The 17,175-nt window shown below is 37.6% G+C and overlaps 1 protein-coding gene across 3 annotated transcripts in view; it reads right to left on the bottom strand.

The window, feature by feature from the left end:
* Positions 1-759: 759 nt before the first annotated feature.
* arm (armadillo) overlaps positions 760-17,175 on the bottom strand; it is a 109,824-nt gene continuing 93,408 nt past the window's right edge. The window contains exons 6-7 of one of the 3 annotated variants that reach the window (XM_065218980.1): positions 15,860-15,953; positions 760-2,208 (exon numbers count right to left, since the gene is read on the bottom strand). In XM_065218980.1, coding sequence (XP_065075052.1) covers positions 1,943-2,208; positions 15,860-15,953 — 360 coding nt within the window. In that variant the 3' untranslated portion in view covers positions 760-1,942. Of the gene's footprint in view, positions 2,209-15,555; positions 15,649-15,859; positions 15,954-17,175 lie in introns of those variants that run through there. The other 2 variants (XM_065218981.1, XM_065218982.1) reach the window with 2 other exon arrangements.

Raw genomic sequence — 17,175 nt, 5'->3', positions numbered from 1 at the left:
TGCTGTTATGAAATTAACGTTGTTATCGTGCACATATTGATCTGTGAATTTGCCCTATATTGTCAGTTTTTCGCATTTCCATATTTCTTGATATGCTGTAAAACTGATCGTAACAACAATAGGCTTATTATTGCGATAGCAACAACATATTATTATTTTTCAGCATTTGTACAAGTACAAGCAAAGTTAGAGCGATATAAGTGATTTTTTAAATTCTTTCATAGTAATTCCCATACAATTTTCAAATCATTGGTGTGACCTCCAAACCGTCATCAAAATTTACAAATTTTTTCACCCACTCAACACAAATGGACCGGGAGCAACGCCTTTACTTCCTTTCCGAAGGAAGACGTGGCTAGAGATTTTTATCCCTCAGAAAAATCCCACCGATCTCGGCTGGGATTGAACCCAGACCCATTGGGGTGAGAAAGCAGTCACGCTTACCACTACACCACCGGCGCCGGCTAATGCACAATCGATACAAATCTTTAAACAAGTTATGGACCATATGCATTCGAGCCCAGTCAGTAAAGGCACGGTATTACCAAGCTGGAGACGGCAGGTTCGATTCCCGGTCCAGTCGAGAAAATCTATTGGGTTGGAAATTTTCATGACTTCTCTGGGCCACACAACATTTCAAATTCAGCTTTGGTTGGTATAGGAAACTCTTAAATAACAACTGTGGACGTGCATCAAGAACACTATGTGAGAGAGTGTCGGGCGAAGGATTGTCATCTAAATTAGCGGCCAACACCTGTATTATTGTATAGCATTTAATATATTTTTCTCCTTGCGTTCTCTTATATACTGAAAGGAAGGGTCGTTTCATTTTATAATGTATAATAATTTCAATATAGAATCAATTTTCCAAAATCGTAATAATTCATCATTTAGGGCATATCATCAATGCATCAAATTACTGCTTTTCTCGTCGTAAGATGGTGTGTGTAAAGACAACATAATAAAAGAAATCGTTCCAAAATTACTATCAAGAAAACTAGAATAAAAAATAACTCAAACAATTTTCTAAATCGCAACGAGACGGTTGTGTTCTGCCTTTTCTCATTGTACCTATCAACCTAGGAACAAAAGTGGGGGATTGCTACAAACTAGGCCCACATCGTTAGAAATAGTATCCGTTTCTTCTGTGTAATTGTGTTTTAGTTTCTCAACAAAATTTGAGGAATTATGAAATTGTGGGGTGATTAATGACTTGGCTACTACGCTTCCGGTTCCAATCAGTAACCAGATTTGTTGTGATTCGAATTGATCATATTCTTCCTCTTCTTAGCTGCGTGATAACATTTATACCTACTATTTTTGTTTGTTTTAGATTTCATATTTTTGTTTAGATTTCTCTCTATACCTCCAATACTGTATTTTTACTCGAAGCTTGTCACATTGCGTTGGTGATGAATCGAAATCTCGAAATGATCAATTTCATCTAACGTTAGGGCAAATTAACGTTTGAAATGCAGTAGTAAACATCCATGTGTAAAATATTGAAAAGCTGTCATCGTTTGTGTATAAATATATGTATATAATAATAATTCTGAATTAGTTCTTAACCGGAACTTAGCCTTTCTAAATAAAGTTCGTTATTAGTTTGATTTCGTTTTTTTATTATTATTATTTAAAATACATAAAGTATTTATGTAATTTAATAAGTTTAAAAATAGAGTTTAGAGCAAGCTTCCAACATACATTGATACGATATGAGCTGCTTTAGTAAAAGGGAGAATCGTATATTTTGTATCACAATAAATGTAAGAGATAAAACGAGTCAAACACGCGTGTTAGAAGCTGCACTCTCGATGAGAAATCTTCTCAATATGTGTTGGAAGCACATCGTGTATCAAATAAAATGTGTGTGATAAGAGGAAAAAAAAATAATACGCTACGCAAAACGATGCAAAAGAATCCGAACCCGAAATGCTCCGGTTTACAAATCGGTATCGTACCAGGCGGCAACCTGGTTGTTATCCTGCGGTGGCGATGGCATCACATCCAGATGGTCGAACGTGAGTTCGCTGGCATCCATCTCACCGACGTCCATGTCCATCGCATACGGCGAAGTAGGCTGGCCGGATGGAGGCCCACCGGCACCTGCGTTGTTTCCCCCGGTGGGATTGCCACCAGCTTGGCCAGCGTTACCGCTTCCTCCGATCTCCAAACCCTGCATCGAATCTATCGGCAGTGTGTCATATCCTGTAAAGGGTTGGGTAGAAGAAGTTCGCGGAGAGAGAATTGATTAGTGTTAAATACAGATCGGTAATCATGGGGTGGAGGTGTTGAAGAAAAGCATACGTGGGAAAGTTGCGCTACAAGCGGTGCAAATTATATCGGTTGATATTTGTCACAGATACAGTCAGCTATATCTGCTTTGTAAAACGAGGAAGGTACTAAAAATTACACCATCAAAACAAAGATCAAAATGAAGTGAGTTAGGTCTTGCGGTCGATTGTCAGTTGTTGTAAATTGGTCAAATTCGTGATTTTGTTTTGAGCAATTTTTCGGAACAGCTTTAAACATGTAAAATTGAGGATGTGGTATAATCGAGGTTTACCTGTACGTTTAAAACAGAACACCCTGTTGATCTAGTGAGATCATAGATTCAACGGTCTCCAAAACAGTACCACCGACAAACCGACATGAACGACCATAGCAAAAACAATAAAATTTCTGACCAAAGCACACTACTGACATCTGGCAAGTCAGAATTAAGTGTCATGTCGGTTTATCGGTGACAGTACTATCACTCATGGCAAGTCCGTCCCATAGCACAAATCGGCAAGCCGAGAAAGACGCGTTTTAAGTATGTCAATGAAGTTATCCAGTGCCATACCATCCAGCATGTTCTAATTCCTATAGTACAGGAAACCATCCAGTACCATCCCGAGCAAAGTCTAGCATCAAAATGAAAGCATATTGAAATCAAGTTTTGATATCAACATCACACTGAAATCCTAATTTGATTTCAGTTTATGCAATTGATAAATTTTGTTTTCATTTTGCTGTACATGTGCTCTTCAAAAATATGTTGTTGCGGGTTTGATTTCATTGCCTTAGCATAACATCAAATTGAATACCTGTTTTGTTATCAACAGGAAAAATTGATATCAAATTGATTTTTCAGTTTGCTCTAATTGATAGCAGAAATAGTTTACAATCTGATGTCACAGGAAGATTTTTTTGCTCTTAATTTTGATATTTTAACCGTTAAAACGACCAAAACGACAGCAACCTGAGCAATCATTATCAGCGAAATCACAACATCAAATTTAGATTTCAATTTGATCTCAGATTTTGCTCGGGATACCATCCAGATGCATCATAAAATCAAGTATTGCATACTTCACGACGAAGACCAACAATTGAAATGGCCTTAACTCCATTTTGTAAACAAACCTTGTAAGGCCATTTTCTCGCGAACCGAAACCTTCATTCGCAAACCTAAACCACAATCGAGTAGAGGGGAATTTCTCCTACCTGTTCATTATGTTGGTTTGCCTTTGCGAACTTCGGTTCGCGAGAAAATAGCCTTACAAGGTTTGTTTACAAAATGGAGTTAAGGCCATTTCAATTGTTGGTCTTGAATTGCTCGATTTACGCCGTGAAGTATGCAATAGTTGATTTATTATGCATCTGGATGGTAAATAGAGCTAATATACTAGAGAGGAAGAATATCGCTGGTGTTCCCTTTGTTCCAAGATAGCTTACAGGGATTTTTTTTCTTTTGGTTGTCATTGGACGAACATTTTTTGAATTATTTTGCTACAGTTCTCCGAGTAAAGTAGTGTTATATAGAGCCTAACCGAGACATACCTAGTCACGAAGCTACTTGAAGATAGAGCATGCCAATTTAAAAAAAAAAGTCCGATCTCAAACTCCTTGCATACCCGATCATGCTTGACCTGCAAATGTTCGACACCGTACACAATCAACGAACTTAAAAAAAATCATGAGATGATTGGTCCAGAGATAAATTAAAAATAATTTCTGCACTTTGTGCTAATCAGGTACACAAGATTAGTCAAGATATCGTAGAATACCTTGGTTAGCCTGTAAAATAAAAAGATCTGAATTCATACCTCTCACGCTGAAGTCAATGTACTTGATTATCTTAGAAATAAATCATCCAGCTCAAACCTAGGGGTAATCATCATTATCATGAATTTAAATCTAACCGGGATAAGTCACGAATGATCCATGAGCGTTAAAGTTACTATTATATATAGTATGATATATAATAGTATAATATATAATGATATAATATATAAATTTTATAAAAAGAATAAAGATCTGAACTCCAGGAATTTTGTAAAACCTAATATTCCAAACCACACAAGCAACATTTTTGATTTCAATGTGGTCTTTAAGTCCATTTTAAGCCTATAAGGCCTCTTCAAAACCATGATTGTTACTTGAGCAATTATAATATGGGGCTTTCTCAAGGTTTACCCATTCTATCATCAAGTCGAATCATCGTATTGATAATCATAAATTATATTTCAAACGGAGACTCAAAATGCTCAAAAATGGAAATCGAACAAGATATGTATAAACCTGTAAAATATTTCCAATACAATCTAAATATTTTGGTAATACATCTTTGGTAACTTCAGATTTTAAGAATTTTTGATACTGCGTATTGATTTATGCTTTTTTCAACATACCAAAACAACATTTAGGCTAAATTTTTGCAGGAGACCCTTTGATTTTATACGAATTCATGCTTCCACGTGATTTTGGAGATCTAGATCAACAACATATTAATGCAAATCTTATCTTAAATTTTTCTGCAAAATTGACGTATTGTAGAGCAATTTTTAGTTTAAGGTAGCGGTGTTGGTTGTTTTTTTAAATAACCGGGAAAAAAAACCGGGAATTGGGAAATTGGATTTGATTGGAAACCCTGTAGTACATGCTGGATGGTATGGCTAATTCAAGGAACTTTGTATGAGTTCAGCAAAAAATTATAGAAGCTCTGAACTTTCGCAGAAACTCAGGGAGTGTTGTAGAAATTCAGCATACTTCTTAGAACTTCACGGTTTGATTGGGAAATTTTGAGAGCTTAGTTTGAGTATTGGTGTGACCGGTCCTCAAACGCGACGCTATCTTCTGACCTCGCTGCTGGTTCAACTGTTCTGTCCATTTCCTCGTCGTCCCTTTGATCCGTCTGATGAATAGGAAGCGGTTTTGGGCCCACTCTGCATCCCAAGCTTCCCGTACTTTGCTCACGATCCAGCGCTTGACATCGTGTAACGGTACTTCGTTGGTATAGAGAGGGGTAGATGGTCCTGCACCAGCCAGAAAGTCAGTTTCAGAGTTGCCTGGTATTCCGCAGTGCCCCGGAACCCAGCAGAATACCGTTGTTGGTGGCGCGGACTTCATCGTCGTCTGTACCCAGGGATGAGTCGGGGTCTCGGATGTCAGGGCTTGTATGACGCTGTGTGAATCCGTGAGAACCAGGATCAGTCGGTCCGAGGGCGTTGTAGCAGCGATAAAGATGGCAGCAGAGAAGACAGAACAGTGCGGCGGTAAGCTGAAGCTGGTTGGTGTGATGTTTCCGGCTAGACCGATACCGACCCCGGCCCGAGAGCGAGATCCGTTCGTGTATCGGTGAGTGTACATGGGGTATTTTTCTCCTAAAATTTCAGCTACAGTCCTTTTCATGACCACGGAATTGTCTCCGGCTTTCGATTTTCGTTATGGTGTTTGCCAGCATTTGTCTCCCTGGCCACAGGGGGGAGATCTTCGTTGACAGCCGTGCGGAGGAGTCTGTTCCCTGGTGCTAACGTAGCTAAAAGCTTATCCGTTGCGATGCAGCTCATCTCCAATCCGTATAGAAGGCGACTGTCAATAATTGCACTCGCCACGTGAAAACGGATGCAGCGGATTGTTCGATCTCTTTTGTCTGGAGATCGTCCGGATGAGATTCACTCGGCTGCGGCAATTTTTCTTGACTGTACTGAAATACTGTTCAAAGTTGAGGAATCGGTCAACGAGAACTCCCAGAACTCGGACGGTCTTCTTCAGCGGTATGGACTGGTCATCGATTTTGATCGGTGGTCCGCTAATTCTGTGTCGAGAAAGGCAGACATGGCACCTGATGCTTTTAGATGCTGATAATTCAAAGCCTATTGAGTGGGCCACCTGGCGACGGCGGAGACTGCCGCTTGGCCTCTCATCCTTGTACGTACTGGCGTTTGTCCAGTGGTGACGATGAGGATGGCGTCGGCGTAGACGAACACATACATGTTTTTCGGTAGTTGACGGAGGCGATTCATTTCTCACGGCGCACAATGGGGAAAAATGAACGAAAAACTACATTTTATTTTGTAGCATTTCCGAAACTCGCTGAAACAAAGATATGGTTCATATCATTTTTGTAGGTAAACAACTTGCGGGATCGAATGAAAATGGTTTCATCCTGGGGAGAATACAGGAAGTGTGAGTTTTTTGCTTTTTTATTCTCAAGGGAATTTTTTTTTAGGATGAAAAAGCAAAAAACACAAATTTCCTGTATTCTCCCCAGGATGAAACTATTTCCATTCGATCCCGCAAGTTGTTTACCTACAGAAATGATAAGAACTATATTTTTGATCCAGCGAATTTCAGTGATACACAATTATATGTATTTTTCCGTCCATTTTTCCCCATTGTGCGGCGTACGAGACGAACCAGCCCAAGGCTGAAAGTCTCGTTAATAAAGAAAACTAAACTAAACTAATTTCTCACGGCATCATTTGGGCATACCAGTAGCAGCATCTGGTAGAGGAAGTTTGCTCTATTGACATATTTTAAGTTCGTTTCGTGCTATCCAGCTTTCCATGATCGGTAATGGCGGCCTATTTGTATGAATAAATGTATCTTTCTCTGTGCTTTTTGACACTAACTGGGAGAAGGAAAGGGGGTGGGGTCAAAATCCGAACCTCCACACTCATAATAAATCACATAACCAGTGGAAAATATCCATGTGGATTTCACATAACTTTCATGTGATTATGTGGCAATGGAAATGAACGTTATGTGTCCAATGAAATCTATATGAAAAAAAATATGAATTCTCATAGAGAATTTCTTATGCTATCTGATATTCAGATAACAAATACAATTTTTGCTATTGGAAAAATAGTATGTGTGTTCCTAATAGAAACTAAGTGAAACTTTTTTCAGTGCAGATAGTGTCAAAAAGCACACTGAAGGATACATTTATTCATACAAACAGGCCGCCATTACGAACTTCCTTAAGCGAAAAAATCCGGTAATCCTGTTCACCGACGAGAGCATGTTTACCGTCGATCCCGTATCAAATTCCAGAACCGACTGGTATATTAGTTCTCTTCCGGTAAAAGACGTGGCCGACAAGCACATGAACGTGTATCTGACCAAGCATCCTGCTAGCGTTATGGTGTTTGGATTGGTGGCTTCCGATGGTAAAAAATGGACCCGGTGTTCATTCCAGAAAGCGACAAGGTCAACACGGATTTTAAGTAAGTATGTTCTTCCGTGGATCAAATAACACTACGGTCCGAGGCCAAATGTTGTATTTCAACAAGATGGGGCTCCGTGCCACACCTCGAACCGCACTCAGAAGTGGTTGCAGGAACATCTTCCGTTCTGGGCAAAGGATATGTGGCCACCATCCAGCCTCGATCTTAATCCGCTAGATTACTCAATATGGCGCGTCATGAAGGCCAAGGCCTGTTCTAAACGCCACCCGAGTACAGCAAGCCTCAGACAAACATTGACCCGTACCTGGAGATAAATTGATCCAGACTACATTATTAGAACCTGCCTTGCATTCCGGAGGCGTTTGGAGGCCGTAATTGCAGCAAGTGGAAAACATTGCATTGTTTTTCGAAAGATCGGTACTCGATTAGCTGAACTGTGAATATCAGTGGTCCCATTCTAACTGTGTGAACTGATACTGACATCAGGTGGCTAGATAAATTCAGCATTTTGTAAGTATTGATATTGATATTTTGCAGCACTGAATGTCAGTACCATTCCCCGCTCTATCTGGTATTCCTCAAGGTAGCCATCTTGGACCATTGATCTTCCTGTTGTATTTTAACGATCTCAACCTGTTTCTGAAATCCCATCGTTTATTCTTTGCAGATGATCTTAAAATCACATGCACGTGAAATCGTTGGAGCTGCATGGAGCTGCAAGACAACCTGGAGACAATTCAAATGTGGTGTGAGATGAATTGCATGCTCTTAAATCACAGTAAATGTACTGTAGTCACATTTTCGAGAAACACGATTCTGTTTAACTTCGGCTATTCCTTGATGGGCACTAGACTGATGCAAAATTTGAAATTTTCGCTCCACAGTGCTCAAACGGTTTCAAAACAGGTACTGATTAGCCTCCCAAAATTTAAACTCATTTGGTAAGAAACTGACTTGGTACAAACTATTCGAAGTTTATATGGAAATTACTATGGGAAAACCAAACTTTTTGTTCATTGTCTTCTACCCATTTTCCATAGGGTTAACTACCCCATTTCCGGCCTATTAAGCATAACCTGTACTTAGTCTTTCTTAATCTAGCGCAGTTTAGCACCCAACGGAATGTTATTATTATTGATGGATTCCAAATTTATTTACCTTTCCATGTGTACCGTAAGATTTGATAAAGAGAAACCAATTGTTGAGATATTGTCAAAAGTCTAACACTGCTACTTGACGCCAAACTCGGCCTACGGATTCTAAACTTGGCCTAACGCATTGAAACGCCAATGAATTCACTTCGGCCTATCGGTTGAAGATAAAAATTGATTCGGTCAGAGCGCTTCTTTTGTTTGTGGGAATAATGGGTGCATACCTTCATATCACGCGTTCTCATTGACTTCGTTCCGTAGATGATTAACTAAAGTATCGTACCAAACGCATAAATGACTTGTTAACTCTGAAATCATGAATTTATTTGAAGTTTTCTGCTCGATAGGCCCAAAATGGGCGATTAGGCCGAAGTTGTTCTCTACCCTATTGCTTTTTCGAAAATTTCTATAACTATTCTGCGGGAAATTTTCTATGCTACAACTTTGTGGAAAACCGTATTTCAGCCAAATTTCAAATTAAATTTTTATTAATTGTTTAAGAGATTGATAATCTTATGACATGATCAAGTAGCTGTTCTGTAGGCAACGCTTTATTCTGCAGCGTGACATAGTAGCCATGATTTTTGGCCTCTATTCTACGCGCCATAAACACCAATGTTGCCTGCTGAACAGTTGATTGAGCATAATCATAAGACATCAGTGACTTGAATAATTAATAACTTTTGTTCCTTACTTTTGATTGAAAAGTGGTTGAGAAAATTTGCTACAATCACTGTTACAATTTGGAACCGTTCAAGCACTATGGAGCAAAAGTTTCAAATTTTGCATAAGTCTAATGGGCACTCAATTACAGAGGGAAAACCGGGTTAAAGATTTAGGAGTGATTCTTGACGAAAAATTTACGTTCAAGCCTCATTTGTCGTACGTAGTCACGAAAGCCTCACTAAACATTGGCTTCATTTTTTCGAGTAGCCTGAAATCGCTATATTGCTCCCTGGTACGAATGACATTGGAATATGCTTCTCCAGCTGGAACCCTCATTTCCAAAATGGTGTTGAACGAATCGAGTCGGTACAGCGGCGTTTTATTAGATACTATCTCCGAAAATTGTCTTGGAAGGATACCTTTAATCTACCAAGCTACGAGAGCCGCTGCCTCATGATCCAGCTGGACACCCTCCAAACACGAAGTGAGGTTGCTAAGGCATTTGTCATCGCTAATATTCTAACCGACCCACAGTGGGGCAGCGAAGCCATTCGCGTGGCCAAAACCTCTAGCGCCGTTGGTTTGCTTTCTATAGCGATACAATGGTCTACAAAGTTGTTCAACACTAAAAGCGCCATCTTTTGAATGTTTCATATTAGTTCATTTTTACGCCACATAGGTGGCGCTCGAGTCTATCTTTTGAACGGAGCATCCTAGCCAAATGGTTTTTAGAGCAAAGTTGTGTAATTTGAAGTGTTGAGAAATGTTGTCGAAGACATCGAAACTCTATGACTCATATTAACAGGGTGGCCAGTGAATTTTCATTTTGAAATTCCCGGTTTTTTCCCGGTTTTCCCGGTTTAAATCTTTAAAAATTCCCGGTTGTTAATATTAAACAAAAAACCAAATTGAACGCATTTTTAAGAACGCTCTGAAAGGAATTTACTGAAAGGACAAAAAAAATGTGATTTAAGAAGATTCCCAAGATTCTGGGGCTTTAAAATTTGAGTAGTGTCTGAAACTAGAACATTTTTTTTCAAATTTGTGATTAATAACAATCTTCGTGATGCAAGATTTGCAGTAAAAATAATTAAAATGTGAGATTTTGAAAAATTTTCAAGATCACAGATATGAAAAATTAAATAAATATCATACTTATGAGTTTATTTAAGCATTTTAAGGGTTATAACAAATTACTGAACAATCTGTAGAATCAAGCGGACAAACCCTGGATTTTTTAGTAAATTTTAAAAGAATTCAAAGTGTTGATTTCAAACAAATATTGAGAAAGATTCCCACACAGTTTTCGAAGGAAAAGTTTTGAGCAGATTTCCAGAATTATTCTGACATGAAAACCCTAGTAATGGTTAGATGAATTTGGAAAGATTTCTGTGGAGAAGAATGCAAATTCTAAATTAAATTGTTAGATAATTTTAGAAGATTTAAAAAAGGAGTTGGCAAAAACAAAACATTGCGGAAAATTCCTGCGTGATTCTGATGAGATTTGTATGGGTATCGTGAAGAAAATTAGAGGTGAATTTTAAGAAGAATTCCAAGAGAATTATGATCAGAATTCAACAAGAAACAGAGTTCTTAGATTGTGCTGGCAATAATTTCAACCCTAATGCGAAAGATTCATCACAGAACTCCAACAAAATTTATTGCAAAAAATTCTGAGAATTAGAAAGACATTCTTTAAAATACTCCAATGGGTTTCTAAATAAAATTTCGAAAGGTTTCTGCTGTTTTGAATAGAGTTAAAATAAATTTTTGAAAATATTTTCAAAGGAATCAAAGTCTCCGGAAAGGCTTAAGGGAATTCTAAGAAGCATTCCAATTAAATTCTTAGAAGGGGTTGCAAGGAAATTCCAAAAAGAATTCAACGGCAATTATTACGCGGAGTGTCTTCTGGTTTATTTCAGAACAATTTCAAGATAATTCTGAGCAGAATTCCAAGTTAATTCTTGAATTCATGTCATGAGAATTTTGAACAACGAAAAATTAAACCCCCGGAAAAGAATAATTCAGTTTCGGTTTTTACAAATATTTGTTTCGAAAGTTCAGCATCTTCAATATTTTCTTTCAAGGACCATGCACTTTACATCTGAAATTGAGACGACAAAAATCAATTTTCAATATTGCTGAGTGATTAAATTCTAAAAACAATAAGACGGGAAACTGAAGAAAATTATGCAGCAAATAGAGCAAGACATTCATTTGGTAAAGGATAACTCTGTTTTAGATTTATTCTGAAATTCTGGTGTAAAAATTTGTTCTTATGGTATGTTTAATTTATTTTCCCGGTTCTCTCATCGAATTCCCGGGTTTTTCCCGGTTACTTTTCAAATTCCCGGATATTTCCCGGTATTCCCAGTTTTCCCGGTTTGCTGGCCACCCTGTATTAAGCGAGATATTGGGCAATTAGGAAAACTAACCTCTAAAATTGTGTTTTTTCTTTTTTTTCACCTAAATGCGTCAAATGTATAAGTTTTATACTCTGATAATTAACAAAATGGTTTGACTCATCCAATAAATACTCATTATTTTTCATACCATGCTTTATTATATAGTTATTAACATAAATGTCTCAAAAAAGTGATGCATAAAATGTCAATTACTCAAAATATAGCAAAAAGTAGCAGCCAATTTTTTTAGTTATTAGTGTAGACCTTGTTGGGTAAAGTAACGACCACAATTCAACAGGCAACTGCAGGCATTTTCATATAACATTATTTGAATATTGCATACACACTTAGAAAAATTGATGTAATTTTAGATGCTCTGAGACTGACATATACGAGCTTCAAATTTGATGTAAAATTGAGTCATAACAGACGCGAAATTCAAGTCAATCAAACGTAGTTTTCGCCGAGTATCGAACTTTTCATTCTCGGAGACCTTAATTTTACATGAAATTTGTGTTTACTTTTCATACTTTATGTCAAAGATTGATTCCGTCTCGTGTAAAATTAGTTATTTCTAAGTGTGTGGGGTAAATTCTTTCAGATTTGTTGAAATTTTGCTTTGTGTGTAAAACATGATAAGATGTTATTGATCTGAATAGATTACAAACAATCAGAAAAAAAAGCACAAAAGCACGCAGATTCTTCACTAACGCAACCCAAACAAGTGTAATAACTGGTATTAATGAAGAATTAATTGACCGATGCGATACAATTCTTCGTACGTTGTCTTCCGGATTTTCGATCAAAATAACAGCATTTTGAAATTTTGCTGAAGAAACTGCTCGTCTTTATGTTAGCCTTTATAAATGATATCCAATATCAGCCTCTGTCCATAAGGTTTAATCCACGGATCGTAAGTAATCCAAATTGCATTGCTTCCAATTGGTATGTTAAGCGAGGAGGCTCAGGAAGCCAGAAATAAAGACTTCAGAAAATTTCGGGAACGATACAGTCGCAAAACAAGTCGAAAGGACACTATGGAGGACGTTGGAGGATGGACATTTTAAACCAGCAGTTTTAAGTCTCCTAATAATCTAATAGTGCATCTATTGCATTCATCAATAACATCTTATCATGTTTTACACACAAAGCAAAAGTGCAACAAATTTTAAAGAATTTACCATAAGCAATATTCAAATGATGTTATATGAAAATGCCTGCAGTTGCCTGTTGAACTGTGGTCGTTATTTTATCCAGCAAGGTCTACACTAATCACTGTAAAAAAATTGGCTGCTACTTTTTGCTATATTTTGAGTAATTGACATTTTTATACATCACTTTTTTGAGACATTTATGTTAATAACTTTATAATAAGGCATGATATATAAAGTAATGGGTATTTATTGGATGAGTCAAATCATTTTGATAACTATTAGAGTATAAAACTTTAACATTTGACGCATATAGGTGAAAAAAGGAAAAAACGCAATTTTAGAGGTTAGTTTTCCTAATTGCCCGATATCTCGCTTAATATGAGTCATAGAGTTTCGATGCCTTCGACAACATTTCTCAACACTTCAAATTACACAACTTTGCTCTAAAAACCATTTGGCTAGGATGCTCCGTTCAAAAGATAGACTCGAGCGCCACCTATGTGGCGTAAAAATGGACTAATATGAAACATTCAAAAGATGGCGCTTTTAGTATTGAACAACTTTGTAGAACATTGTATTGCTGTAGAAAGCAAACCAGCGGCGCTAGAGGTTTTGGCCACGCGGATGGCTTCGCTGCCCCACTGTGTGCGACCGTATGGATTGTCCTGCCCTGCTCGGCAACATTAATGTTCAAGCTCGCTCCCGTGTGCTTCGAGGCAACTCTCTTCTCAGGATCCCACTCAGGAGAACTAACTATGCGGCGATTTCCGGGCTAATCGCCCTCTAACGGACGTTCAACCGAGTCTCCTCAATTTTTGATTTGGACATGTCACGTGACTCTCTTAGAAGACAATTTTTGTTAGTTTTAAGATAACTTTTTATCATTTGGACACCAAACTAGTAGGGGAAATGACGGCTTCGGCATGCCAGACTATTTTCGGCAACCCAAATTGAAACACTATTTTCACTGGATTTTCTTACGAAAACACTTCGCTGAATGCATGCAAACGATTCGTTATGCTTTCAGCTTCAATTTGACTATATTTTTACCACTGAGAAAAAGCAATCTAGCGGGGTTTTCTTGAAATGAAACACACGCACTACAAATTGTAGCTGATTTCGAGTTGCCGATAATAGAACAGCAGATTTACATGCAGTTCAAATGGAACGGTTGCCGAAGAAAAACTGGTTGCCGACAATACTCACTCTCACTAGAGAAGATTGGAGCTTTGTAAAAGCGTTTCAAAACAGTTTTTGACAATTCTTTCGACTGAAATTGTTAGAGCAGCTGGCAGCAAAAGATTGTAAACAAACCAAAACTGCATATGTGTGCGTTCCTTAGAGAAAAAGGCTATAGAAAGAAGGTCGCTGCTTAGGTTGCCGAGAATACGTAAATTCCCCTATGTTGATAATATACAATGAATAAATAAATAAATATAATTTATAATAATCACATACTTTCATCTCGATTTTTAAACAAGATTTTAAGCAAAATAACATCATTTTTTGACACTAATTTATTGACAGCTCGCTTCCATACAAAGTCTCAAAAGTGCTAAGATGGTGATTTTTGCTAATGTAATCGCACTGATTTAAAATAGTTTCATATTGGTTGAAAAATTCCGTCACATTTCATATCGGATGAAATATTTAACATCCGCCTGTCTTGCAATGGTGCTAATAAACACAAGCAGTTTTGTGCATTTTGTAATGTATTAGACTAGGTACAACAATAGATCAATGTCTCATTTGGTGCGGAAAGGAAAACTGAAACAAATAAATACCCGCAGGATTAATCATAACAAAAATGGTCACACTTTGAAACGAAAAATAGCATTGGAAAGAATGGTGCAATAATATATATAAAAAATTGCTAATATGCTTCGTATAAATTAAGGAAAAAGAAAAATCATTTCTAATAAATCTATGAACGAGAAACACACCAACCAAAACGGAAAATCATAAACGGTGCAAGCAAAACTGCTAACAAAACCAAACGCAAACCGAATTTCATCTTCACTCGTGCACAAAAAAATAGTCACCTATTTATATTGTTTGAAAGTAATGACCGATTCCACACTGACACGCACACACGCTCGTAACAGGGACGAGGGCGTTGTGATGTTTACTACTGCATCATCATCGTTCGTTTGTCTCGCTTCCCGTCGTTGAACGTTTCGATCGACGCGGACCTTCGTTCGAGACGCTGCTGTGCTGCTCCATAGATTTTTGAAACTCATTTTTGTTATGATGTTTAATCCTTTTGCGTGTCACCTCGTTTTTGGTTTACTACTCTCTTGTGTGATGTCTTATCATGTCAGTATTGAAAATGTGTCTGTGTATCTTCGCTTTTTTTCTTTTACAACTTTTCATTAACAAACAACTTGCTTAATTTTTGTTTTGTTTTACACCATTTTTGTTTTGTTTTAAATTATGCATTTATCGTTAGGTTGTTTTCCTACCACTTGTTAGCTGCTACGATCTACTAACATATAGATAGAGAGAGAGAGAGAAAGGAGGGGATGTAAACGAGCCTAGTAGAAACGGAAACCGTTATAAGGGATTTGAACTGTGTCCAAGGACTGGTTATGGGATCGATGCCTACGTTTCAGCGAAAGGAGCTAGATGCTAGATGGAAAATAGTTCGTCGTATTGCAAAAGAGGAAAGATGGTATTAACAATTTTGAAGCTCAAAAATCATACGATTGGTTTTGGAAGTGTGTAAATGAAGGGGAACAGCTTCTAACGTTAATTCAGTATTATTTCTTGTTAGACTTTTGCTTCTTTAGTGATGATATATGTTAGGCTGGTTTAGCTGAAAGTACATAAAAATAGAAGAAAGGAGCGATGGTTTGGTTAGTATGGAATATTGTTCGAATCATTTCCAGCGGATTTGGTGGCATTTGTCACAATTCATACAAGTTATCAAGATAAGTAAACGCGTTCGTAATGCTTTCGTTATAAAATGTGCTGCATCTTATAGGGTACAGTAAACGACACAGATGTTGTGGATAGTTGCTACGTACCTTGCTGGAATGCACGACCTCCGTGTGAGCTGTGCACACTGGGGGGACCTTGTCCGTAAAGGCCCTCATATGCTTGATCGGGTGAGAGGATGTCCTGTACCATTATGGTTGGTGGTTGTGGTGATGGTGGAAGCATTTGTGCGTGGGTATTCAACGTATTTGTGTGTTTTTGTTTTGTTTTATCAATTGTGGTGAAAACAGTGTGGTTTTTTTTTATAAACAGAAAGTAAAAGAATAGAAAGGAAACAAAAACAAAGATAAGTCAATTTTTAGACACTAAACTAAATATAGGTAATCGGATAACATAATCTTGAATCGAAGAAATCACTTTAGTTTGATTTTTGCACACTAGGGAAATGCTTTTGACTGACGTATTTCCATCGTCACCAGCAGTTCCCACTGCTGTAAAATTATTTTTAAAATTTCCAATCGTTTCTAGACATAAATCAATGCAATGTAGATGATACAAACTATAATATTAAAAAGCCAATTCATACACCTCGTTAATGTGTAATAGCGGTAGGTATTCGTATTTGGTGGTTTTTGATTACAATAAAATACACGAAAAAGATGCAAAGGAAGTTGCCCTAAGTAACCAGGACTATGAGAAACAATGCACGATAATGATACGATACGCACTGCCCCATGGTCGGTTCGATGAGGAATGACAGAGATTGATAGATACGAAAATCATCACCAGAGAAGTGAAATGTCAGCTGAAAAACGAACCTACCATCAGCACCGTACTCAGCAGGTAGCAATAAGGTGGCATTTGCCACCAAAGAAAATCCTGATTGCGGAAAACCTGCTTGATTTTCACAAAACTAAAAGAGATTTTTTACTTAACTTAAATAAACCATGACCAATTTCTGTTCGAAAATCGTTTGATCGATAATGTCGATGAAACATGAATGTTCGAATTCAGTCCGCATCGTGCTCTCTTGCCGTGCGAATCTATTTGCTTTTTGCTGAAGGAAGTGTTACTGCTACCTAAAGCTACAACAAATTTAAACAGCACTTTTCAGTGCTCAGCATTACCTGTAAAATTTCTACCTTGTTTGACACTTCTAGATAGAGCTGGAATTAGGGCGTAACAACTTTTGTTAACAATGACTTCTCTCGATGATTTCTAGAAAGCCAAGACCTGCTCACTCAAATCAACGTCACCAACAGGTAGGGGAAGACTTCCCCTTCCCGTTAGTTATGTTGGTTTGCGTGGGCGTGCCTTGAGTTTCGAAAATCATCTAGAGAAGTCATTGTTTACAAAAGCTGTTACACCCTAATTCCAGCTCTATCAAGACTTATTCCTCTTCGAT

The sequence above is a fragment of the Ochlerotatus camptorhynchus genome, unplaced genomic scaffold (genome assembly GCF_037179485.1).
Source record: "Ochlerotatus camptorhynchus isolate MF236.1 unplaced genomic scaffold, CSIRO-AGI_Acam_v1.1 ptg000096l, whole genome shotgun sequence".
NCBI classification, from domain to species: domain Eukaryota; kingdom Metazoa; phylum Arthropoda; class Insecta; order Diptera; family Culicidae; genus Ochlerotatus; species Ochlerotatus camptorhynchus.
This window is presented reverse-complemented; position numbering and strand designations above follow the sequence as displayed.